Source organism: Bos grunniens, chromosome X, assembly GCF_055505025.1.
Source record: "Bos grunniens cultivar Pamir isolate PY7600 chromosome X, Bosgru_T2T1.0, whole genome shotgun sequence".
In the NCBI taxonomy this organism is placed as follows: Eukaryota; Metazoa; Chordata; class Mammalia; order Artiodactyla; family Bovidae; genus Bos; species Bos grunniens.
In genome coordinates this window covers 42,541,006-42,566,248 of record NC_141194.1, presented here as the reverse complement: position 1 = coordinate 42,566,248, position 25,243 = coordinate 42,541,006, and the positions used below count along the sequence as shown (strand labels likewise).

At 39.5% G+C, this 25,243-nt stretch overlaps 1 protein-coding gene across 1 annotated transcript in view; it reads left to right on the top strand.

Moving 5' to 3' along the window:
• MAOB (monoamine oxidase B) overlaps window positions 1-25,243 on the top strand; it is a 120,844-nt gene that overhangs the window by 22,974 nt on the left and 72,627 nt on the right. Inside the window, exon 2 of the mRNA XM_086387092.1 lies at window positions 23,191-23,285. Within this exon, the coding sequence (XP_086243218.1) occupies window positions 23,191-23,285 (95 nt within the window). The remainder of the gene's footprint in view (window positions 1-23,190; window positions 23,286-25,243) is intronic.

Genomic DNA, 25,243 nt, shown 5'->3' with positions numbered 1-25,243 from the left:
AATGTAAAAAATACCATTGTAGCCATTTTAAGCATACAATTCAGTAGTGTTATGTACATCCACATTGTACAACCATCACCACCATCCATCTCCAGAGTTTTGTCAGCACTCTAAATTGAAACCCTGTCCCCATTTAGCACTAACTCCCCATTCCTCAATCCTTTCAGCCACTGGTAACCTCCATATTACTTCCTGCTTCTATGCATTTGACTGCTCTGGGAACTTCATGTACTGAAATCATGCAATATTTGTCCTTTTGTGTCTGGTTTATTTCACTTAGCATAACACCCTCAAGATTCAGCCATCCAGTCCATTCTTACAACTGAAGGAAGAAGAATAATTTGTTTTTAATGGAAAAGCACAAATTTGATGTTTCTAAGTGACAAAAAAAAAATTATTGTCAGAAGTGATGTAAACAAAGTTGTTCAGAGACAAAGCTAACTACCCGTCAGACTTTACCCCATCTCATCCCTTCAGAGGTGACTCGTGTTGACAGTCTGGCATGTATCTTTCCAGACTTTTCCCCAGGAAGGATAATCTTTCTAAAATATAAATCTCATGAGGTTACTCGTGTGCTTTAAACCCTTCAGTGGCCTTCCATTACACCCAAGATCAAGTCCAAAATGATGACTCTGGCCCAGACATGCTGCAAACCTGAGCCCTGCCTACAGTGGAAGCCTGATCTCCCATGACCTCTTTGGTTTACTCTCTAGCCACACTAGTCCATTTTCAAGTTCTCAATCTACCACAGTCTCTGGCCATTGCACTTGCTCTTCATGTGGATCTCTTCCTAGCTCTTCTCCTTCCTATCTATCACTTTGGCAACTTGATTGTCTTTCAGAGTTTATTTTAAAACTTACTTTTTTGAGAGTCTCCTTATCTAATAACTTTCTGCACACTACCCTGCACCCCCACTTCTTCCTTCCTATAGCACCTTGTTTTATACCTTTCTTGCCCTCCCAGTAATCTACTTTTTGTCTCTAGATATTTGCTTGTTCTGGACATTGCATACAGATGCAATCATACCATAAATGGCTTTTGTGTCTGGCTTTTTTCAGCATAAGGTTTTCAAGGTTCATCTACTTTGTAGCATGTATGAGTACTTGATTCCTTTTTATGACTGACTAATATTTCATTGTACAGATATACCACATTTTGTTTATCTGTTCATTAGTTTATGGGCATTTTGTTTTTTCCACTTTGGAGTTATCATGGATAGTGATAGTGCTGCTGTGAACATTCATGCATGTGGGGACTTATGCTTTCATTTTTGGGGGGGTGGTTAGATGTCTAGAAGTGGAATTGCTTGGTTGTATGGTAAATCTATGTGTAACCTTCTAAGGATCATCTTCCTAAGATTTTTTTAAATTTTATTGAAGAATAGTTGATTTACAATGCTGTGTTAGTTTCTCTGTACAGCAAAGTGACTCAGTTTATATACATATATGTGTTATATTGTGGTTGTTTAGTTGCTCAGTCACGTCCAACTCTTTGCAACCCCATGAACTGTAACCCACCAGGCCCCTCTGTCCATAGAATTCTCCAGGCAAGAATATTGGAGTGGGTTGCCATTCTCTTCTCCAGGGGATCTTCCCAACCCAGGGATAGAACCCATGTCTCCTGCCTTGCAGGCAGATTCCTTACCACCTAGCCACCTTGGAAGCCCCACGTGTGTGTGTGTGTGTGTGTGTGTGTGTGTGTGTACTTTTCCTTTATGGTTTGTCACAGAATATTGAATATAGTTCCCTGTGCTATATGTTAGGACCTTACTGTTTATCCATCCTGTATATAATAGCTTGCCTCTGCTAATACCAAACTCTCATTCTTTCCCTTGCCTATCCCCCCCACTTGGGAACCACAAATCTGTTCTCTATACCTAAGGTTTTTAAATGTCACCTTCAGTGGTTTTCTGGATACCACATTGTGTGGATCACCTAGCAAGCTGGTATTTTTTGTTGCCTTCTGAGAGAAGAAGTTGACTGTATTAATCCAGGAAATTGGAATGAGACAGGCGGAACTTGCCTGCTTCTCCTGTATGCTTTCCCCAGATGATTGGGACTGAAAGAGATCCTTGGGGCAAAATGTTCCAACATTCACATGAAAACCCTGACCAAAAAAAAAAAAAAAAAAACTTACCTATATATTTAAGTATATGCTTATATAGAGAATGTGTATATTTACAGGAGTATATTTATGTGTATATTTAGATATTGTATTTAACATATAAGAAGTATTTTTCTTGGTTACAATTTTTTCTATTAACATTGGGGAATTTTAGTTGGCCTGTGAGCCTGGAATACAGATCATGATGCCAACTTCAGTCCCTTAATGGGTGAACGATAATTACATTGTATTCATCAGTTTAGAAAGCACAATATAAACAATATTATTAAGTTCCAAAATTTACAGGGTAATCTAATAAAGATGTATTGGTGGTGTTCAAAAAACAGTTAAGGGAAACAGCTCCTGAGCCTTGAAAAAATAATGTACATCCTTTGCTTTTTTCCCCCAATCCCATCATTAGGTTGTAATTGGAGTAAATTTCATAAAATATCAAGTAGTTGAGTTTATTAGATTTGACAGCTTTGGGTAAGCACTTCTGTGAATTTACTTGCATGCAATTTTCTTCTGAAATAGGGAGGGTTGGTGTCAATATAAAGGCAGACTATGATTTACAGAGAGAGAAGTTTTGCAACTATGGGACTCTAAGTGCTTAATTTTAGGTCTCTAAAAAGTATAAATTTATAACAAAAAGTCAGTCATTTACACAGTGATTCCTGGAAATAGCCCAATAACCTAAACCACTCATTTGTCATCACAATAATTTTTTTCTTACTATTCCTGGATGAGTTATTTTCATAAGTTCATTTTTAAGTTTTACCATCCAAAGACAACCACTCTTAACACTTGGGTGTGTTTTCTTTCAGTCTTTTTTCATGCATTTGTTTGGTTCTTCTGCGTGTGTGTGACATATTGATATTTATAGCCATAGTACAGACACAATTTTATATCTTTTCACCTGATATTAAAACATGAACATTTTCTACATTTTTACAGTCTTTATGAACACAATTTAATATCAAATAAGCTTACCATAGCTTACTTAACTAATACCAAATTATTGGACATTATATTTTTTGTATGAGTATTGTTATTATAAATGACATTAACCCAAAAATCTTTAGGAATAATATTTTTCCACATTTGATATTATTTCTTGGAATTAAATCGTAAAGTAACAATGTCTGATTTAAAGATATGGACAGTTTAAAGGTTTTGATAGATACTGCCAGATTGCTTTTCTCAAATGTCTTACCAATTACTATTCCAGCCAGCTTTGTTTCATCACATTGTTGGCAGCCTTTAATACCATCCTTTTTTCCCAAAACTTTCTTAAATTGTGAGTGAAAATGGTATTTCTCCGTTTCTCAAATTGACAGGTGTATGGTTGTAATTTTTACTTACTAAAAAGTTGAACATTTTTCTTTTATCTATTAATCAATTACATTTTCTGGAAGGGCTACTATTATTTCATTATTTTTCTTAATTTGTGGTTAGAATATGGGGTGGAATCTATTCTTTTTGAATAAACCAGTATTTATGTATTTGTTTTTGAACTGGTAAGTAACTAATACTAGAAACATTTTAACCAAGATATTTAAATGCTCTTTGAGAGCCATTATGCATGCATGCAGTCTTCTGTGAGCTTCTCAGCCCCTTTCAGGGTACAGATTTCACACCCAGGTGTATGGCCAGTGGCCATAGGATGGTTCTGATACTATAATTAAAGTGGCTTAATCCAATAAGTAAACGTCCTTGAACATATTTTCCTTGAGGTATTATTCTATGCAAAATTCGTGCTGTGATTCTCCTGCTTTCACAAAGCACTCCTACGGGAAAGAGTGATTTCAAACTTCGCCTGTGCTGAGATGAGTCCCAAATTGCTATATATTTTCAGCCAAAGTCAACAAATGGGAAAATAAGTAACTATTGGCTTTGTAGTTGGGTCAGTTATGAGAGACAGAAGGAACTGGGGAAGTATGGGATATAGATGGATATAGTAAGACAGAGCTAAGAATGTATTAAATACATGGAGCCCCACACACTTAGAGGGGCCCCAGAAATAGACTCACTAGATCTATAGAAATTCAGGGGGACAGAGGAGCACAGAAAAACAGAATATCACAGCATAACTTTCCAGATTTAGAATTTTGTTACTGCTGCTGCTGCTGCTGCTGGTAAGTCGCATCAGTCGTGTCCAACTCTGTGCGACCCCATAGATGGCAGCCCACCAGGCTCCCCCGTCCCTGGGATTCTCCAGGCAAGAACACTGGAGTGGGTTGCCATTTCCTTCTCCAATGCATGAAAGTGAAAAGTGAAAGTGAAGTCGCTCAGTCGTATCTGACTCTTCGCGACCAGCTGTTAAATATAATTTTTGCAACTGTGGGTTATGAGTGGTGATGCTGGCATTTTCAGTTCCATTTGCTCCTTCATCTAGAAGGATTTTGTCAAAGATCACAGGATCCCTAGTTCTGGATTCTACCTCCATTTAACAAGATGAAGTGGCCTTTCCCATTAGAAGTGGTTTCTGCTTTCAATTTGGAAGGCGGCTATGCCCAGAGCTTGGGAGTACAGAGTTTGTTTAAGGTACTTAAACACACACACACAATTTCAGCTAGAATATATTAAAACACATTTAATGTATAAGAAATTTCTGTAAGTAGGTAGTTCAACATAGGCCAGGTACCTTTCTGTCCCATAATCTCATGGTGCAGGCTTAAGATTTAAATGCCCCAGAGGATTTAGTAATTAACAAAGCCTTTAAAATACCTCTTTAAAATATCAGTTGCTCCAGTGATCTTCTATTGAATTTAGTTTTCTGACCAGTGCCAGGTTGTGTTATTGATTAAAAGGAACTCTAAAGCCTTTAGATGTGAGGAAGGCAGGCAGGCTATGGAGCTGACATTGTACTTTTAATATTTGGGGGCCTATTTGAATCCTTAACCAGATGGAAGGCTCCATTTCTATACTGATACTTTTTCCCTTGAAAAATTTTATGTTAAATTTGTGATTGAAAAGATACTTGGAAAAGGAAATTTGGGGTTGAATATTTTAAAGGGCACTTGCGATCAAATGGTCACATTGACATTAAAATAAGTTTCATGATACATCAGATTTTGAGTAGAAATGCATTCTGATGGACCCACTAGAGTAAGTTCTTTGCAAGATGAGCCCCTCTTCGTCTTTCACAGCTGAGCTAACTAACTTGTCTGACTTGTTTCAGATCAGATCAGTCACTCAGTCATGTCCAACCCTTTGCGACCCCATGAATCGCAGCACGCCAGGCCTCCCTGTCCATCACCAACTCCCAGAGTTCACACAGACTCATGTCCATTGAGTCAGTGATGCCATCCAGCCATCTCATCCTCTGTTGTCCCCTTCTCCTCTTGCCCCCAATCCCTCCCAGCATCAGAGTCTTTTCCAATGAGTCAACTCTTTGCATGAGGTGGCCAAAGTACTGGAGTTTCAGCTTTAGCATCATTCCTTCCAAAGAAATCCCAGGGCTGATCTCCTTCAGAATGGACTGGTTGGATCTCCTTGCAGCCCAAGGGACTCTCAAGAGTCTTCTCCAACACCACAGTTCAAAAGCATCAATTCTTCGGTGCTCAGCCTTCTTCATAGTCCAACTCTCACATCCATACATGACCACAGGAAAAACCATAGCCTTGACTAGACGAACCTTTGTTGGCAAAGTAATGTCTCTGCTTTTGAATATGCTATCTAGGTTGGTCATAACTTTCCTTCCAAGGAGTAGGCGTCTTTTAATTTCATGGCTGCAGTCACCATCTGTAGTGATTTTGGAGCCCAGAAAAATAAAGTCTGACACTGTTTCCACTGTTTCCCCGTCTATTTCCCATGAAGTGATGGGACTGGATGCCATGATCTTCATTTTCTGAATGTTGAGCTTTAAGCCAACTTTTTCACTCTCCAATTTCACCTTCATCAAGAGACTTTTGAGTTCCTCTTCACTTTCTGCCATAAGGGTGGTGTCATCTGCATATCTGAGGTTATTGATATTTCTCCCGGCAATCTTGATTCCAGCTTGTGTTTCTTCCAGTCCAGCGTTTCTCATGATGTACTCTGCATATAAGTTAAATAAACAGGGTGACAATATACAGCCTTGATGTACTCCTTTTCCTATTTGGAACCAGTCTGTTGTTCCATGTCCAGTTCTAACTGTTGCTTCCTGACCTGCATACAAATTTCTCAAGAGGCAGATCAGGTGGTCTGGTATTCCCATCTCTTTCAGAATTTTCCACAGTTTATTGTGATCCACACAGTGAAAGGCTTTGGCATAGTCAATAAAGCAGAAATAGATGCTTTTCTGGAACTCTCTTGCTTTTTCCATGATCCAGCGGATGTTGGCAATTTGATCTCTGGTTCCTCTTCCTTTTCTAAAACCAGCCTGAACATCAGGAAGTTCATGGTTCACATATTGCTGAAGCCTGGCTTTGAGAATTTTAAGCATTACTTTACTAGCATGTGAGATGAGTGCAATTGTGCAGTAGTTTGAGCATTTTTTGGCATTGCCTGTCTTTGGGATTGGAATGAAAACTGACCTTTTCCAGTCCTGTGGCCACTGCTGAGTTTTCCAAATTTGCTGGCATATTGAGTGCAGCACTTTCACAGCATCATCTTTCAGGATTTGGAATAGCTCAACTGGAATTCTATCACCTCCACTAGCTTTGTTCATAGTGATGCTTTCTAAGGCCCACTTGACTTCACATTCCAGGATGTTTGGCTCTAGGTCAGTGATCACATCATCGTGATTAGCTGGGTCATGAAGATCTTTTTTGTACAGTTCTTCTGTGTATTCTTGCCATCTCTTCTTAATATCTTCTGCTTCTGTTAGGTCCATACCATTTCTGTCCTTTATCGAGCCCATCTTTGCATGAAATGTTCCTTTGGTATCTCTGATTTTCTTGAAGAGATCCCTAGTCTTTCCCATTCTGTTGTTTTCCTCTATTTCTTTGCATTGATCGCTGAAGAAGGCTTTCTTATCTCTTCTTGCTATTCTTTGGAACTCTGCATTCAGATGTTTATATCTTTCCTTTTCTCCTTTGCTTTCTGCTTCTCTTCTTTTCACAGCTATTTGTAAGGCCTCCCCAGACAGCCATTTTGCTTTTTTGCATTTCTTTTCCCTGGGGATGGTCTTGATCCCTGTCTCCTGTACAATGTCACAACCTCATTCCATAGCTCATCAGGCACTCTATCTATCAGATCTTGGCCCTTAAATCTAGACTTGTCTAGGCCCTTAAATCTAGACTTGTTTCAAGCCAGCAACAAATATTGAGAATGTCTGCATGTCAGATACTCTCCCTGATGCTGGGAATAAAGTAGGAAACAAAACAAATAAGATCCCTGCCTTCATAGAGCTTATAATCTAGTAAGGAAGATCATACAATAGATAACCAATTAATCAACCAGATAAATTCCTATCTACCTACATACATTGTTGTTGTTTATTCCCTCAATTGTGTCCAACTCTTTTGCGACCCCATGGACTGTAGCCTGCCAGGCTCCTCTGTCCATGGGATTTTTCCAGGCAAGAATACTGGAGTGGGTTGCCATTTCCTTCTCTAGGGGATCTTCCTGACCCAGGGATCGAATTGCAGGCAGATTCTTTACTGCTGAGCCACCTATGTATATACACACACAAAGTACTACCAGTGGTAAGTAATCCATGAAAAATAAAATAGATGGTGTGATGGAGCAGAGTCAAGGAATACTTCTTCCTTAGACTTGAAATATAAGTTGAGATCAGAGATGCTGAACATGTAAATATCAGGGGGAAAAAAAAGTATCATAGGAGATGGGAACAATTGATCCAAAGCCCCTATGGTGGGGAAACCTTGAAGTGTTCAAGGAACAGAAGGAAAATCAACAAAGCTAGAGTGGAATAAAGTGGGTAGGAAGGCAGGATACATAGACAAGAGTTCATATGTGTCCCGGTAAGTTAAGTAATGAGGTGGGGTTGTCTCTTTGCACTAGACGTCATTGGAAGATTTGAAACAGGGAAATGTCATAAATTTGATTTTGCTTTAAAAGATATTCTATGCTATGTAAATTGAAACTTTAGAGACGTTAGAGTGGAAGCAGTTGCAAGGCTATTGCAATAATCCAAAGGAGAGATTCTTTCCTAAGAATCTCTAAGAGATCAAGGTGGTAGTAGTAGTAGTAATAGTAGTAGTAGTAGTATGGGTGCTAAGAAATGGTTGTATTCAGGTCAAGTTGACTTACTGATGTATTGATTGGAGGGTGGAGTGGCCAGGGGAAAAAGAATCAAAGACAAATTCTGGATTTTGGCCTGAACAACTGGGTGGAAAGTGGTACCATTACTGAGATGGAAAAGCATGCACAAGAACTGATTTGGGGGAGGGGACTCACTCAAGACCTCTGTTTGGAATATGTTCAGTTTGAGATGATTTTTTAAATAGCTGAAGGCATAATTAAGGATCTCCCAGAAAGGATTTTTTAAAAAAAGGTCCAAGAAACCTAGTCCCAGGGTTCTCCAACATTTAGAAGCTGGAAAGGGGAGAAAATCCAGCAAAGGAGTCTGAGAAGGATAAGAGAGAGGAAGAATCTCAAGGAAGTGTGTAGCCCAAAAACCAGTGAAGAGAGTGGGTCAAGAAGGAAGATAAGAGAGTTCCAGGTGGCCTAGTGGTTGGGATTCCAGCCTTTCACTGCCATGGCCTGGGTTTGATCCCCAGTCAGGGAAGTAAGATCCTGAAAGTTGCATAGTGCAGCTTAAAAAATAAAGACATCAATGCAGATCCTACAGATATTTAAAGAGAGAGGAGGATAAAAAAGAGGACAAGACCAGAAGATGCTAAGAGGACAAATAATTTAAGGACCAAGACTGGACTGTGGGGTTTGCATTATGAAAATCACTGGCATCCTTGACAAGAGTAGTCTAGGTGGAATGGTAAAGAAGAAAGTGATTGCAGTGAAATGGGGAAATAGAGGCAATGGCCAAAGATAACTCTTTGTAGTATTGTGAAGAGATGCAGAGGGAAGGGGTTTTAGCTAAAGGAGATATTGGGCCACAGTTAGGTTTTTTGAAGATGGGAGATACCAGAGCAGGTTTGTTTGCTGGTAACAGTGATCCAAGAGGGAGGGAGAAATTGATGTTGCAGGAGAGAAAGTATGTGATTAGAGGATCAAAGCCCTGGGGGGAATAGGATCCAAAGAGAGTCGCAAAGGTTGACTTCCTCAAAGAATCCACTTCATTTGAGTCATAGAAGGTAAAGCAGCACATATAGGCACAGGTGAAGGTATACAGTTGGATTTATTATGAAAAGATGAAAGAGTTATTTTATTTTCTCAATAAAAAATGAAACAGAGCCATTAGTTGAAGAGGGCTAGGGTCAGGGGGTTAGTGTCATGGAAGTTTAAGAAGAAAAGGTATGAAATAGCCATTTTGGACAGTGGGATGTGTGAAGATATCTGTCAAATAGGCTTCCCGAGTAGCTCAGCAGTAAAGAATCCACCTACCAATGCAGGAGATGCAGAGGAAGTGGGTTCAATCCCTGGGTCAGGAAGATCCCCTGGAGAAGGAAATGGCAACCTATTCCAGTATTTTTGCCTGGAGAATCCCATGGACAGAGGAGCCTGGCGGGCTACAGTCCATGGGGCCACAAAGAGTCAGACACGACTGAGTGACTAAACAACAATTTGTCAAATATAATGGCCTTAATTTTAGAAAAGAGATTGCAATATTCATTCCAAGGATTGCTAATCAAAAGATATTGCTTAGATTGCTCCAGGTCCATGATAAAAATGTTACCAACAGAAAAAATTGCTTTACCTCTTCCCTGCTGTGGTCGGTGGGCATTCATACAGTCTATGATGCAGTTTATCCATTTGTTTTGTATAGGTTAAAAATAAGGTGGCTTAAGATCCAGTCATTTTTTTGGTTGTTCTATCAACTCTGCCTGAAAGGGAAATCCATGTTTTACAGACTGGAATTAGAAGGAGTTTGGAAGTTACTTCCTAAAGATTTCACAGGACCTAAGGGGCAGAGTGGGATGGGAACCTCATTCTTCCAATTTCAAGGCCAAATACTTCCTAAGATGCTGGATTCATTTATCCATCTGTTATTTACTGAGTATACACCATGCAACAGGCAATGTGCTGAGAGCCTTATATATTTGGCCTCAATTTCTTTTTACAACTACTTGACAAGGTAGGGAGTAAATAAGGGGGTGACAGACGATGAGATGGTTGGATGGTATCACTGACTCAATGAACATGAGTTTGAGCAAGCTCCGGGAGAGAAGGACCTGGTGTGCTGCAGTCCGTGGTGTCACAAAGAGTCAGATACAACTGAGCGACTAAACAACAGCAACAAATACTTCCACTCCTTTACAGATCAGGGACTTGAGGTTTAAAGAAGGAGGATACATTTATTTAATCACCTAACTCATGGCAGACCATGAATATGAGAGGGGTTGAATTTTTTAGAAAGAAGAACATTTCCTTTTTGAAGTGATACAAAGGCAATTTCACACAAGGAATTAATGAAGACAAATGGATTGGTAAATGTTGGGGCCCACTGCTCAGCATGAAATCTAGATATTCTGGCTAAAAGCACCCAAATTTGTTTCTGATTTGGGATTAACTGAGTAGATGTCCTAAGGTGGATAAGGAAACTAGATCCCAACTACAGATACCCCTGAAATAATTTGCTCAGACAGCAGTAGCTATTGTTTTCCCGTACATTTTGGCACTAGTTTTCATTCTTGTGTGGCAGGTCCTCTTTTGATATTAGCCTGACAACTGAGTCGAGGGCCTCTCACTGAGATTTAGCAATTTTTTTTTTTTTTACTTTTTTTTTTTAGGTATAATCTTCCTTAGAAAGAATTGAACCTAACGAACACATAAGTAATTTCATCTGAGTTCCATTTGAGGCCTTGTCTTCACAGACGTTGTCAGCTCATTTTGGCTTTCTGAAAGCCTTTTATCAAACCACAGGCTGAGTTTTGAACAGACATGGAGTGCTTTCAACCTATCTCTGAACTGTTGATATGAAATAACAGGAAAATCCTCTATCCAAAAGTAAATTGAGTGAGAAGTTTAAAATTATAGAGCTCTCAAAATAGTCTTGGGGATTTAGATGCAAATTCTGCCTCAGCCCCAAATGGCCTCCTCATTCTTATTGTAGGTGATCTAAAAGGGGGTAACGTATTCATTGTTATGAAAACCTCAACTCTGGGCTCCTAACCCACCTTGGGGTGGGGGGCTGGTTAGGGCAAATTGTCTACAGCCTGAGCCAAATTTTGGGGGGTGAGATGAAACTAAGTGAAATATTTCCAGTATAACAAAGGTCTGGAAACACTAAATAGTGTGGGATATGGAAAGAATCATGGGGAGGGGGGTGGGTGTGGTAAGATTTCAATATTGCTGGAGTATAAGGTGCCAGGTGGGGAACCGAAGGACAAAGATAGAAGAGTTGGCAGGGACAAAGTCATGCTGGATCTTTAGGGCATTAAGGGTAAGATGGGAGAAGGGACCAGGAAAATTAAAAGATGAATTCCAGGTTTCATTCCATGGGCTCTTGGGCAAATGACTGGGCCCAAGTTATGAGTCAGAAAAAAACCTGGGGAAAAGAAAAAAGAAAGAAAAAAACCTGGGAAAATGGATAAGAGTTGCTCATTCACCAGTTTCAGGTTTGTCAGTTATCCCTACATTGTAAATATGCTGAAAACTAGGGATTTCCTTATTGGTTTGATGAACAACCCTCCTTTGTAGTTGGAAGGACTGCCATATTTGAAGCCATGTGAGCAGCTAATGCGTCAGTAAAAACCCAATAAAATGGTGTCCTTTGCTGAAGTCATGTCACTATTAATGAGTTGAGGCCCAGATAGTAGTTTAGAGCAGAGGTTCTAAACTGGTAGCCCATGGGCCTTCCTACTGTACTTCGTGTCTTGAAAGAGGAAGAAAGAGGGAAACTTCTAGTTTCATTCTTGGTAGGACCCTTTTTCCTTCTCGTTTCACTATTTTCCACTTGGTGGAACTAAATACACTTTTCAGCCTCTCCAGGAAGCTCCCTTTCCAAATACATTACAGTCATCTTCTTCCCACTGCCTGGTGCCTCTCTTGTTGGGCGTTGTTCTCGTCTAGAAGCAAATCATGCTTGGGAATCAACTCCTTGACTACGTGCAGCTTAAGGACATGGTGTGGTTGAGAATGTTTGACATGTAGGGGGAAAGAGAGGAGGACTCTTTCTGAGAGGGATTTCTGTGACCAACCTACCACCAGTTGTAGCCACATTGACCAAATGGACCAGTTGCTTTAGGATAGTATTTCCCAAAATATATAAGGAGACATTTCTGCCTTTGAGAAAGTCATTTTCACCCCCTGTTGCCCAATAGGTTATAGAGACTAAGAAATGATATAAATAGTACATACAGCACCTGGGGCTTCCCAGGTAGCTCAGTAGTTAAAGAATTCGCCTGCAATGCAGGAGATGCAGGAGACATGGGTTTGATCCCTGGGTGGGGAAGATCCCCTGAAGGAGGGCATGGTAACCCACTCCAGTATTCTTGCCTAGAGAATTCCATGGACAGAGGAGCCTGGTGGGCTACAGTCCATAAGGTCGCCAACAGTTGACATGACTGGAGCGACTAAGCATGCACACAAGCATGCATATATAGTATCTGCTGATGCAGGTATGCATGTTAGTCACTGAGTCATGTCCATCTCTTTACGACCCCATGACCTGTAGCCTGGCAAGCTCCTCTGTCCATGGAATTCTCCAGGCAAGAAGAAGGAAATGGATAGCCATTCCCTTCTCCAGGGGATCTTCCTGACCCAGGGATGGAACCTGAGTCTCCTGAATTGCAGGCAAATTCTTTACTGTCTGAGCCACCTGGGAAACCCTGATGGAGACATGCAGTACATTAATTAAAGACTCTCAAAGTCCATCTGGATGGAAACCAGTTTAACTTGTGTGTGTGTGTTTATTTTATTTTACAGCAGCTTGGTAACATATTACTAACAGCCATTGTTGATACAGAAAATGTCAGCAAACATTTGAACATTTGTACTTAAACAGTGCTTCACTCATCTTTAAGTTGGGCAAATCTTAAGTATTCTGCAATTAAAGATATACATATATGTGTGTGTGTGTGTGTGTATAGTCTAAGAAAACCCACCTATTTCACACTTCAAATAATCATCCTCATAATTTTGACTTTATAGCCAATTTTAGCAAATAGAGATACAATTGACATGTACCATTCATTATATCAGTTTCAGGTACACCATATAAAGTTTCAATATTTGTATATACTATGAAATGATCACCACAATATGTCTAGTTAATATCCATCACCACATAGGTGATGTGTGTGGATTTGTATGGAGAAGGAAATGGGAACCCACTCCAGTATTCTTGCCTGGAAAATCCCATGGATGGAGGAGCCTGGTGGGCTACAGTTCATGGGGTTGCAAAGAATCAGACATGACTGAGCGACTTCACTTTCACCACACAGGTACAAATGTTTTTCTTGTGATGAGGGCTCTGAAGATCTACTTTCTTAGCAATTTTCATATGTATAATGTAGTATTATTAATTATAGTCACCATACTATACATCACATCACGATGACTTAGTTTATAACTGGAAGTTTGTTCCTTTTGACCACTTGATTTAATGTTTTTTCCCCCAAGATCTTTTTTATTGTGAAAAATTTCAAGGAATTATATAGTCAACACTCATATACCTACCAACTAAATTCTGTGGTTAACTTTTTTGCTGTATTTGCCTTATTCCATATTGTCTATCTAGCTGTCCTGCTCTTGATCCATCAATCCTTCTTATTTTGTGATGCATTGAAGAGGAAATGACAGCATCAGAACCTTTTACCTCTAATTACCTTAGCATGCCTATCCTCAACCAGCTTTGTCTGAATCTGCATTTCCTGGTTCCAGCAGAGCACAAAAATCACATGTGTTTTATTAACACCTCTGGAGGTCACTCAAATTTCATTCTCCACAGGGCAGGCTTTGGGATAATGCTTTAGTGTTGTAAAGACACCACCTATATCATGAAATCTTGGATTACTTAAAATTGTTGTCTTGTCTTATGTAGACTAATCACAGAATGGAAAGGGGGTTGATCTAACCACTTCATTTTATAGATGGGGAAAGTGAGGGCCAGACAGGTGAGGACTCATGCTTTTCTACAGAATGCCTTGTCCTTGAATGAGGCTGTTTTCCCTTCACTCTAGTCCTTGCACACCTCTGACTGCCTTGGTCTCTGGCTCACAAGAGTGTTTCTGGGGCAAAGTAAAACTCCTGGGCCGGGCTCCAAACTAGGCTCCCAAGTGACTGCCTTGTAACTTCATTTCTTCCAGTTACTTGTTAATCTCATCCAGATTTCCTTTCCTTAACAATACCCACATTTTATTCTGTTCTGGAATTCCAAGTTGATCATCTCAGTTTTGGTGAATGGAGCTGTTTAAATGAGAAGTGTTCAAAGTATTCTACAGCAGACTTCTGACCCTTTTCTGGGCATTTGTAACACCCAGCTCTTTCAGAGACTAGGGTGTAGAGAGTGGGTGAGCCGAAGTGGGAATGATATCTCTGCAATTTTATGTTCTACCTTAAGAATGTTCATGATTCTAAAAACCATGTTGGTAAAAAAAATTTTTTTTAATCATGTTGGTAATCCATAGGAGGGCTGCTATCATGGCAATGAGTTATTTTACCCTTAAATGATAGTCAGGGAAATTATGGTGGTATCATATGATTATTTTTGATACTTCAAAAACAGTATTGCTAAAGGAGTATGTTTATTTATTTATATATATTCCATTGAATTTCCAAAAGGATTCAAGGCAGGTGAATTAAATGATTGTAGTTTTCTGTGCCAATTTTAAAAATGAAGACTATAACACTCATATTTGGGAAAGACCAAGCTGGAATTTCTGGGTTTGCCTCCTTTTTTCTTGGGAGATCATACTGAGGTAAGACAAGAACAAATTTTGTCCACCACGATTGTAAAACACAAAAGATAACCCCACTCCTTTCAGACAACAAAGAAGGACAAGAGCTTGCCTATGAAACAAGACTCATGATGATGGCTGACATTTTAAGAAAATGCAATAATTTACATATAAAGCATGATAAAATGATTTGTATGGTTTTAGACGTATTCTTGGAGAAGGCAATGGCACCCCACTCCAGTACTCTTGCCTGGAAAATCCCATGGATGGAGGAGCCTGGTAGGCTGCAGTCCATGGGGTCGCTAAGAGTCGGACACGACTGAGCGACTTCACTTTCACGCATTGGAGAAGGAAATGGCAACCCACTCCAGTGTTCTTGCCTGGAGAATCCCAGGGACGGGGGAGCCTGGTGGGCTGCCGTCTATGGGGTCGCACAGAGTCGGACATGACTGAAGCGACTTAGCAGCAGACATATTCTGAAAGGCCTTGGAAGGCAGTCTTATTGTAGTATTTCAGAAGCAGCACATCTGGAGAAAGGTTTCTATGGCAACTCATGAAAGTTTGATTTTTTTTTTCCTCTCCTTTTCAAGAGCATAAATCATCCTACAGCCTAAGGCTTCAGTAAAGGTCTCCTGTATTTTAGCAGCTATTGCCATTTGTTTTGGGGGTTGTATATTTTGACTGTCTAAGAGAAAACAGAGCAAAGGGCTTCCAAGAAGGCTTGGAGTCTTACATTTTTCGTGTTTGGGAGCAAGATGTCAATAATCTTATTCTAGACTTAGTTTCTCTGTGATCAAAAGGACGGTGCACACTGGTATGTTTGGTTTATAGCATGTGTTATTTCAATTTTCAAGAAAGTTGTGGGACTTCCCTGGTGGTCCAGTGGTAAAGACTTGGCAGTCCCAATCCAGGGGCATGGGTTCAATCCCCAGTCAGGGATCTAAGATCCCCCAAGTGCCATGTGGCACTGCTTTAAAAAAAAGAAAGAAAGTTGTGATCAGTGTGTTCTCAGGAAAGAGGAGTCAGTCTAGACTTAAGAAGGAGGAACTGTTTGGCCAAAGCATCTCCTAATCAGTAGTTTAGTGGAGGTGTCCTACTGTCTTCACATCTGCCTGTGAATGACATGGTCCTGGGGTTTTGCACACTGATATGCTTAAGGTGATTTTTTATCAATATATCCTTTCCAAGAAAGTCAATAAAGAAATATGATGTATGGCAAAACCAATACAATATTGTAAAGTTAAAAAATAAAAGAAAAGAAAAAAACAAGATATTCAAAAATTAAAAAAAAAAACTCAGAACAGTTTGAGAAATTGTTTTAAACAACTTTGGCCTTTGTATGTTATAGGATGTCACGTGACTAATGAAAAACACCCAAGACACAGAAACAGAACTAGACTATAGACCGAGCTCTGCCGTCGCTAATTGTATCATAGTGAGCAAGCCCTTGAGAATGTCTTTGAGCCTCCATTTTCTAATCTGAAAAATAAGATAAACAACACGAACCTCAAGGCTTATTGTTAAGAACTGAATGTGTGTGAGTATTGGAAACTATAGTGTTGTAGCAATGTAAGGTAGTTATTATAATTGATGGGCTGGCTTTCTTTCCAGCTCTTTTTCTTTGTTAAAGTCCCTTTACCATTTCTGGTGTGACAAGAAGAAATCAGTTTCAATGTGCATCAATATTTTAGTTTTCTTATACTATGTTAAATATGATTATATAGACACCACTGCAGCCAGTTGTTTATTTCTTGACTAAGTAATTAAATATCATCTTTGCTGAAGGCTATTAAATGAATCCAGGCAAGTGCCAACTGTGTACTCACATTGAGGACACAAAGACTAGGTAATTAAATTCTTATCATTCAGGAAATAAGTTCTCTGAGTTTTGAGGCCACAGCATGAGCTATTCAGACTGATGCAGTGAAAGAGGGGGGATGCAATCCAGCTCACACACTGCTAGCCAAGCATCAATGTGAGCTGTATTCACCTGAAGAAAGGATGCTTTTTTGAAACTTACCTGCCACGAGTGTAATTTCTTCTTTCTTCCTATAATTTACACAAAGGCATGGAATGTGCTAGCAGTGGCCCTGGTATTTATGTGGTTCGTGATGTTCTGCAGAAGGCTTTCAGTGTTTCATCATTTAGTGTGAGGAAAACTGCTTTCCATGTTTGTTTTCTGGAGTTACATTGCCTAGATTTGAATACTGGCTCGCTGGTCGCCAGCTGTGTGACCTTGGGTACATTACTTGACCTCTCTGTGCTTTGCTTTTTACATCTGCCAACTTCATAGAGTTGTTAGGAGAATAAATAAATTCTTATATGTAAAACATTTGGAATTGAAACTGGCATGTAGTCAGTGCTCAAAATATTCCCGTCTTTTGGGAACTAAACCAATAAACTACTCATTAAGAAATACTTTGACCAAACAGTTCCTCCTCTTTAAGTCCAGACTGACTCCTCTTTCCTGAGAACACATTGATCACAACTTTCATTCTTCTTTTCTTTTTTTGGCAGTGCTGCAGGGCATGTGTGATCTTAGTTCCCTAACCAAGGATTGAACCTGTGTCCACCTGCCCCTCTACTCTGTGTTGAAGAGTTCAGCAATTAACGTTTGAATTGTACCTATAAATGCCACTTTCCTTTAATTGATTTAGTCTCATATTGGTGATATTTTTTCTTCTTACCCCAGCCTCTTTTGTGTGTGTGTATGTGTTAAATAACTGAAAAGGCATTCTTTGTAGAGACATCAAAGAATTCCAGTTCTTTGATTAGAAGGTCAGTTGGTTGTTTCTAGAATTTTCTCATAAAACCATTGCTTTGTCCGAAGCGACAGAGGTGATGAGGGCTATTTGCATGTTTTTGGCTTTTTTCCTTCCTAAGAGCGTGCTTATAAGGTTTACTAGGGTTATAAGTTTAGAGATGCTTTGAGGTACCATGAATTTTTTTTTCTCAGTTTTGGTCAACATGATACTTTTTTGGTAACTTTAAACTGAGAAAAAGTCCTTTGTAACATGGAAGTACTGATATTTGATAATATTTTCAGAACAATTAGCCTTGCATTTCATAATGCCGAAAAATTCTGTTAAATATCAGCTTTTGATAGGAAGGACATAAGACAGACTGACAAAGCGAAGAGTGAGGCAGAGGGCAATTTTGATTTTTACCTTCCTTCCAAATCCCAACTCCTTCACTGTTCTTAAGACTCTTAGAAGAGGCCCTTTTGTTACTTGCACTGTGTACTTTTCAGTCTTCTACAGTCTCTAACTCTTAAGTCCTTTTCCGTGGCACAAAACAGGAAGCATAGAATGTTAATAATGCTGCAAACCACTGATTTCTAGGTATTTAAAATAATTTGGGCATCTAATACAGATTGAAATATCCAAATAATTGAGATAGTCATCACTTTGAGGAAACATTTTCCAAGTGAGCTACGTGGAAAGGGAGATGAAATATTTTGATCATTTCATGGCATTAGGCTTTCATCCACCATTTAGTCAGCTATGCCGTACTATGCTTATTCATCCAAAGAAGACTCCCTGAGGCAAAATACCATAGATCCCGCACCATTTAGAACTAACAAGTGAGATGATCTTATCAGGGACCTGTCTAGGACACCTAGGGGCTACTTCTGAAAGTGCCAAATAATCATTTGTTTGTGAAATATTCATTGATCCTGCATATTAAACTCAAGTTTTTATTAGCTTTTTAAAAGTAGGCAGCGATTATGTACTTGTTTCTAAACTGGTTGCCTGAAGAGTCTGCCACAATGTGGGAGACCCGGGTTCGATCCCTGGAGAAGGAAATGGCAACCCACTCCAGTATTCTTGCCTGGAAAATCCCATGGATGGAGGAGCCTGGCAGGCTGCGTGCAGTCCATGGGGTCACAAAGAGTCAGACACAACTGAGAGACTTTACTTTCACTTTCAAACTGATGGCAAAAATTAAATCTCTGTTTAAAAGAAAAACCAATATTTTAAGATTCTTCTGTTTAGATGGACAGCAGAATGTTTTAAAGACATTGCATCAATCTGTGTATAGAGTTACTGCATTTTTAACTTTTGCTTTTTGGTCCAAGGGCGGTGGCTAAGAAGTCCAGTTTGGGGCTGAACCCTCACCATTTACTAATTGTATAGTCTATGGCAAGTCAGTGAATGTCTCTTAACCTCCATTTTTGTTTTCTTTTTAAAATGAGGATAATAATACCTGTCAGTACTGTGGTGAAAATCAAAAGGTTTTTTTTTTATGTGAAATGCTACTTCTTCACACAGAGCAAAGTAATGCTCAGTGCTTTATGGTGGCGTTTGTTATTATCATGGATATTTTCTTTTTCCTTTTTTTAGCTGTTACTGCATTGTATCAGGAAATGATTGCCTAAGGGTTTCAACAGCACTGATTACATTGTTTAGTGTTTCTACTTTATATTATTTTTCACAATAGTATTACATTTTAAAATTCTCAGACTTCCAAGAGAATACACCATCTCTCCTATTTTTGTTTTATGGCAAAATGTGTCAAAAGTTCCAAATTACTGACATAAACATGAACCCTTGGGAAACAACCCTGTTGTCAGCCCGGGGGCTCTGGGTCCTTAGTTGTTTGCTTATCTTTTGATTAATTCAACCATTAATCCTTTTGCCAGTCATCAGCGAGGAATCCCTTGAGAGCTCAGTTGCTCAGTTGTGTAACACTGAACACCATGGACTGGACTGTAGCCCACCAGGCTCCTCTGTCCATGGGATTTTCCAGGCGAGAATACTGGAGTGGGTTGCCATTTCCTCCTCCAGGGGATCTTCCCAAGCCAGGAATTGAACCCACATCTCCTTGTCTCCTATATTAGCAGGCGAATTCTTTACCACTGAGCCACTGGGGAAGCCCCTCCCTTGAGAGCTACATGTAAACAATCTTTTTAAATTTTCTTTATTAAAAAAATTTTTTATTGAAGCATATAACTGGTTTACAATGTTTGGGTTAATTTCTGCTGTATAGCATAGTGATTCTGTTATATATATCTATATATATACACATACATACATTCTTTTTTAACTGTTTTTTCCATTGTGGTTTATCAGAGGATATTTAAGATAGTTCTCTGTGCTGTACAGTAAGACCTTGTTGTTTCTACATCTTGACAATCTTAATAACCTCCGGACCAGACTCCAACTCCTCAATTTCTTTGGTACGATAAAACTCCCTCTTCCTAAAATGCAGAGGATGAGATGGTTGGATGGCATCACCAACTCAATGGACATGAGTTTGAGCAAACTCCAGGGGATAGTGAAGGACAAGGAAGCTTGGTATGCTGCAGTCCATGGGGTTGCAAAGAGTCAGACACAATTTAGCGACTGAACAGAAACAAACTGCAGGGACTTTCTTAAGCCATTGTTATTTGGGTCAATTATTTTTCAAATCAGTCTTTGTCAGTTGATGTCCAACAAGCATTTTGAATATCACCCCGCATGAGCATGAGTGAGACAAATTGTGAGGTATTTCCCACAATATATTTTTGTATTGCTCTATTTAAAGATACTTTTGTAATTTCTATTTATGCCTTTTTAAGGCACACGAACCTAGAGAACTCTAGTCAATGATTTGATAAGACCCCGGATTGTTCTAGTAAATGTTCCAGTATAGCATCAGGTACTTACTTAGTAGTATCTTTTGTGGAATATAAAATACTAGTGTATTTGAGTGATGTTGTGTTTCATTCTGAGCCCCTTTTTAAGCCTCAACATGCTTAGCAAGTCTATCTGAATTCCTTGATAACTGCTGTTACTATGGCTGCATGTTATTTCATCTTTCATTTGTTGAACTGATGCTTGATAAGAGAGATGGCATTGAATCGTGGGTAATTTTGACTCAATAGAAAGGTTTTCTTTTTTTTTTTTTTTCTTATGGAGGTAAAATTGGGAAACTGTAGTTAAAAATCCAAGCCTTGTATTTCTAAATTAGGGTTGTGCAATGCTTGTGCACACTGTGTGTGTGTGGGGGTGGACTTTGGCACCATCACCCCACCACCTGCTGGATGTTCTGGCCTTGGCCCCAAGGACAGTTATCAGAAGGTGGATTAACTCAAATAATGAAATGTCACATCAGCCTCTTTAAAAAAAATGGTTTTCTTCTTTTAGGACAGCTCACAGAGGGTGAATGGAGCCTCATGTTTTCATTATGGCTTCCATGGTAGACTCATATCTTGTGTTCCACGGATTCTTATCAAACTGCAAGATACAAGTGTGCTTTCAAAACATGGTGACCCAAACAAAGTGAAAAACACTTTTGAAATGTAATTTCTCCCTGAAGCAAAAATTGAGAGATGCAATCTATGAAAAGGATGGCTCTAAGGCCCCATGGAAACCAGTGCTCATAGTGCTTAGAGAAGCAGACACTGGAGTGAAACTGCCTGGCTTTGCTGCTGGCTCATTATGTGATCTTGGACACCTCTTTGTGCTTCAGTTTCCTCAGCCATAAAATGGGAATATCAATAGTACTTTTTTAAAAATTGGATTGCTGTGAAAATTCATTGAATTGATACATTAAAACACTCAGAATAGCATCTGAAATATTGTGCGCACTACAGGAATATGAGCTATTTTTGTAGGAATTTTTTTTTCCACACTCGTGCTTGTGCTCAGTTGTTTAGTCGTGTCTGACTCTTTGCGACCCCATGGACTGTAGCCCGCCAGGCTCCTCTATCCATGGAATTTTCCAGTCAAGAATACTGGAGTGGGTTGCCATTTCCTCTTCCAGGGGATCTTCCCGACCCAGGGATTGAACTTGTGTCTCCTGCACTGGCAGATGGATTCTTTACCACTGAGCCACCGGGGAAGCCCTTTTTCACACTGCTACTGCTAAGTCACTTCAGTCATGTCCGACTCTGTGAAACCCCATAGACGGCAGCCTACCAGGCTCCCCCATCCCTGGGATTCTCCAGGCAAGAACACTGGAGTGGGTTGCCATTTCCTCCTCCAATGCATGAAAGTGAAAAGTGAAAGTGAAATCACTCAGTCGTGTCTGACTCTTAGCAACCCCATGGACTGCAGCCTACCAGGCTCCTCCATCCATGGGATTTTCCAGGCAAGAGTACTGGAGTGGGGTGCCATTGCCTTCTCTGCTTTTTCGCACTAGTGGGATCTAAAAGTTCCAGAACTATTATTTTTAAAAGACAAGGTAGAAATTGTTTTATTTCTCTGTAAGGCACAGAATCTTGGCATTTCCTTGATTTTGTTTGATTTCATAAAGCAAATGAGTAAGGTATTTGGAACTGAGTAAATTCAATTCATTGTGGTAAGAACACCTATGTTATATTGTCTGAAAAACTCTTACTAAACTCTGTAAGTTAAAGATGTAGAATTTTAAGATTTGTGAGATCAAAAACTACATTCAGGGTGTATTTATACCAAAAATTACATATTTGAACTTTACACTAAGCTTTATCCCTTATCAAAACTCACTGAACTCATTGGTTAAAGTTTATTGTATGTAAATGTATCTCAGTAAGCTGTTTTGTTATGTTGAATTCATGATGTTGGAATTGTAGTAGGCATAAGTATTTTTGACTACATTAATAGATGAATAAATGAAAGGAGTCATTTTATTCTTCAGTGATGGATCCTACGGGGAATGAGGACAATTAAATGAGTTGCATTTTATGTCTTTGGTTTTGTAACTTTACATCAACTTCCAAAAGTTCAGTTTTAATAGTGAATTTTAGGTCCTTTCACATGCTTTGAAGAGTGACTCCCCCCTTCTCTCTTTCACCTAAATTTATTGGATTTTCATATTACCAATTGCTCCATTTGGTCCTGGGTTTGCTGGGGCTTATACACTTCTTTTTTGTGGGGCTTTGTGTTTTCTTTCATGTTGTCAGGCACATAATCATGTAATTTAGTCTTTAAAGATAAACACTTTGATAAAGTGACCAAAGAAGTTTTTTAGGGTTTGAGACTTTTACTAAAAATGAAACCTTTTTTTATTCTTTCAAGAAATAGCAGTTGGTTTTGCAGACTTGGAATCTGGGTCTCTAGTGAGAAACCCTAGACACCTGTAAGTTGGTTAAGTTGAACGTGATGATATGCTATGTGTATGAGCCAACATGGACTTTAATCATTGGCTGTTAGCATGGGGAGCTTATCTGGAGTTTGAGTGTTTGGTTCTGATTTTTTCTTGTATTTTCTACCAGGTATGGCAGCAGCCAAACTTCTACATGACTCTGGCTTGAATGTGATTGTTCTGGAAGCCCGGGACCGCGTGGGAGGCAGGACTTACACCCTTAGGGTAAGACAATAAGAATTGGATGGAAAATTGTGACCCTGAAACTGAGTTTCCTTTTTTCTTTCTGAAAGTCTTGAACTTCACTTGACTCTTGAGAAGAGAGTGAAAATTACTTCAAAACACTCCACGTCCTCTCAATTTGCTTTCTTTCCATGTCTTTCTTCTGTCCCTTTTCTCTTCTTACCTCATAACACTTGGCACTTTCCCCATAAATGATTGCACCAATAATTAGATGTTTGAAATACATTAGTGAGTAAAACAAAGATTCCCTGCCCTTGTGAAATATATACTCCCCCCTTTTTTTTAAGTGGGGGAGCAATAGTGACTCAGTAGGTAAAGAATCCGCCTGCCAATGCAAGAGACCCAAGTTCCATCCCTGGGTCGGGAAGGTCCCCTGGAGAAGGAAATGGCAACCCACTCCAGTATTCTTGCCTGGAGAATCCCATGGACAGAGGAGCCTGGAGGGCTACAGTCCATGGGATTTCAGGAATTGGATGCAACTTAGTGACTAAACCATACCACCATACAATAAACAAACAAAAGCAGAAAAGGAGGACCTGCTCTGGTGTCCCTGACTATTAGGAATCCAGTTATGTTTGGATGTGTTCAAACATAGGAAGTTTTTCTAGTCATTCTTGTTCAAAGGTTGGTCCTTAGTCATTGCAAATGGAGCTAATTCAAAACCATATGAAAACCTTTCTACTGAACATAAGAGCAATTTCAAAGGTTTAAATTAGGACTCTAATGCTATCTTTCAAGTGTCTGGATTAACGAACCACAAAAGAAATGGTCATTTCCTGGATGGACTTAGAGTTTATCATACTAGGTGAAGAAAGTCACACAAAGACAATTATCATATGATATCATTTATATGTAGATGCTTTAAAAATGATACAGATGAACTTACAAAACAGAAACTGGCTCACATAGAAAACAAATTTATGGTTACCAAAGTGAATAGAGGGGAAGGAAGTTTGGGATTAAAATTAGGAGTTTGAGATTAACAGATACACACTGCTGCTGCTGCTAAGTCGCTTCAGTCGTGTCCAACTCTGTGTGACCCCAGAGACGGCAGCCCATCAGGCTCCCCCATCCCTGGGATTCTCCAGGCAAGACACTGGAGTGGGTTGCCATTTCCTTCTCCAATGCATGAAAGTGAAAAGTGAAAGTGAAGTCGCTTAGTCGTGTCTGACCCTTAGCGGCCCCATGGACTGCAGCCTACCAGGCTCCTCCATCCATGGGATTTTCCAGGCAAGAGTACTGGAGTGGGGTGCCATTGCCTTCTCCACACAGATACACACTACTATATATAAAATAGACAAACAAAGGCCTACTGTATAGCACAGGGAAGTATATCAAAATTTTCTAGTAACCTATAATGGAAAAGAATCTGAAAAAGAATATATATATACACACACACATAAAACTGAATCTTTTGACTGGTGTGAAATGGTACCTCATAGTGGTTTTGATTTGCATTTCTCTGATAATGAGTGATGTTGAGCATCTTTTCATGTGTTTGTTAGCCATCTGTATGTCTTCTTTGGAGAAATGTCTATTTAGTTCTTTGGCCCGTTTTTTGATTGGGTCGTTTATTTTTCTGGAGTTGAGCTGTAGGAGTTGCTTGTATATTTTTGAGATTAGTTGTTTGTCGGTTGCTTCATTTGCTATTATTTTCTCCCATTCTGAAGGCTGTCTTTTCACTTTGCTAATAGTTTCCTTTGATGTGCAGAAGCTTTTAAGGTTAATTAGGTCCCATGCTGGAGAGGGTGTGGAGAAAAGGGAACCCTCTTACACTGTTGGTGGGAATGCAAACTAGTACAGCCACTATGGAGAACAGTGTGGAGATTCCTTAAAAAACTGGAAATAGAACTGCCTTATGATCCAGCAATCCCACTGCTGGGCATACACACTGAGGAAACCAGAAGGGAAAGAGACACGTGTACCCCAATGTTCATCGC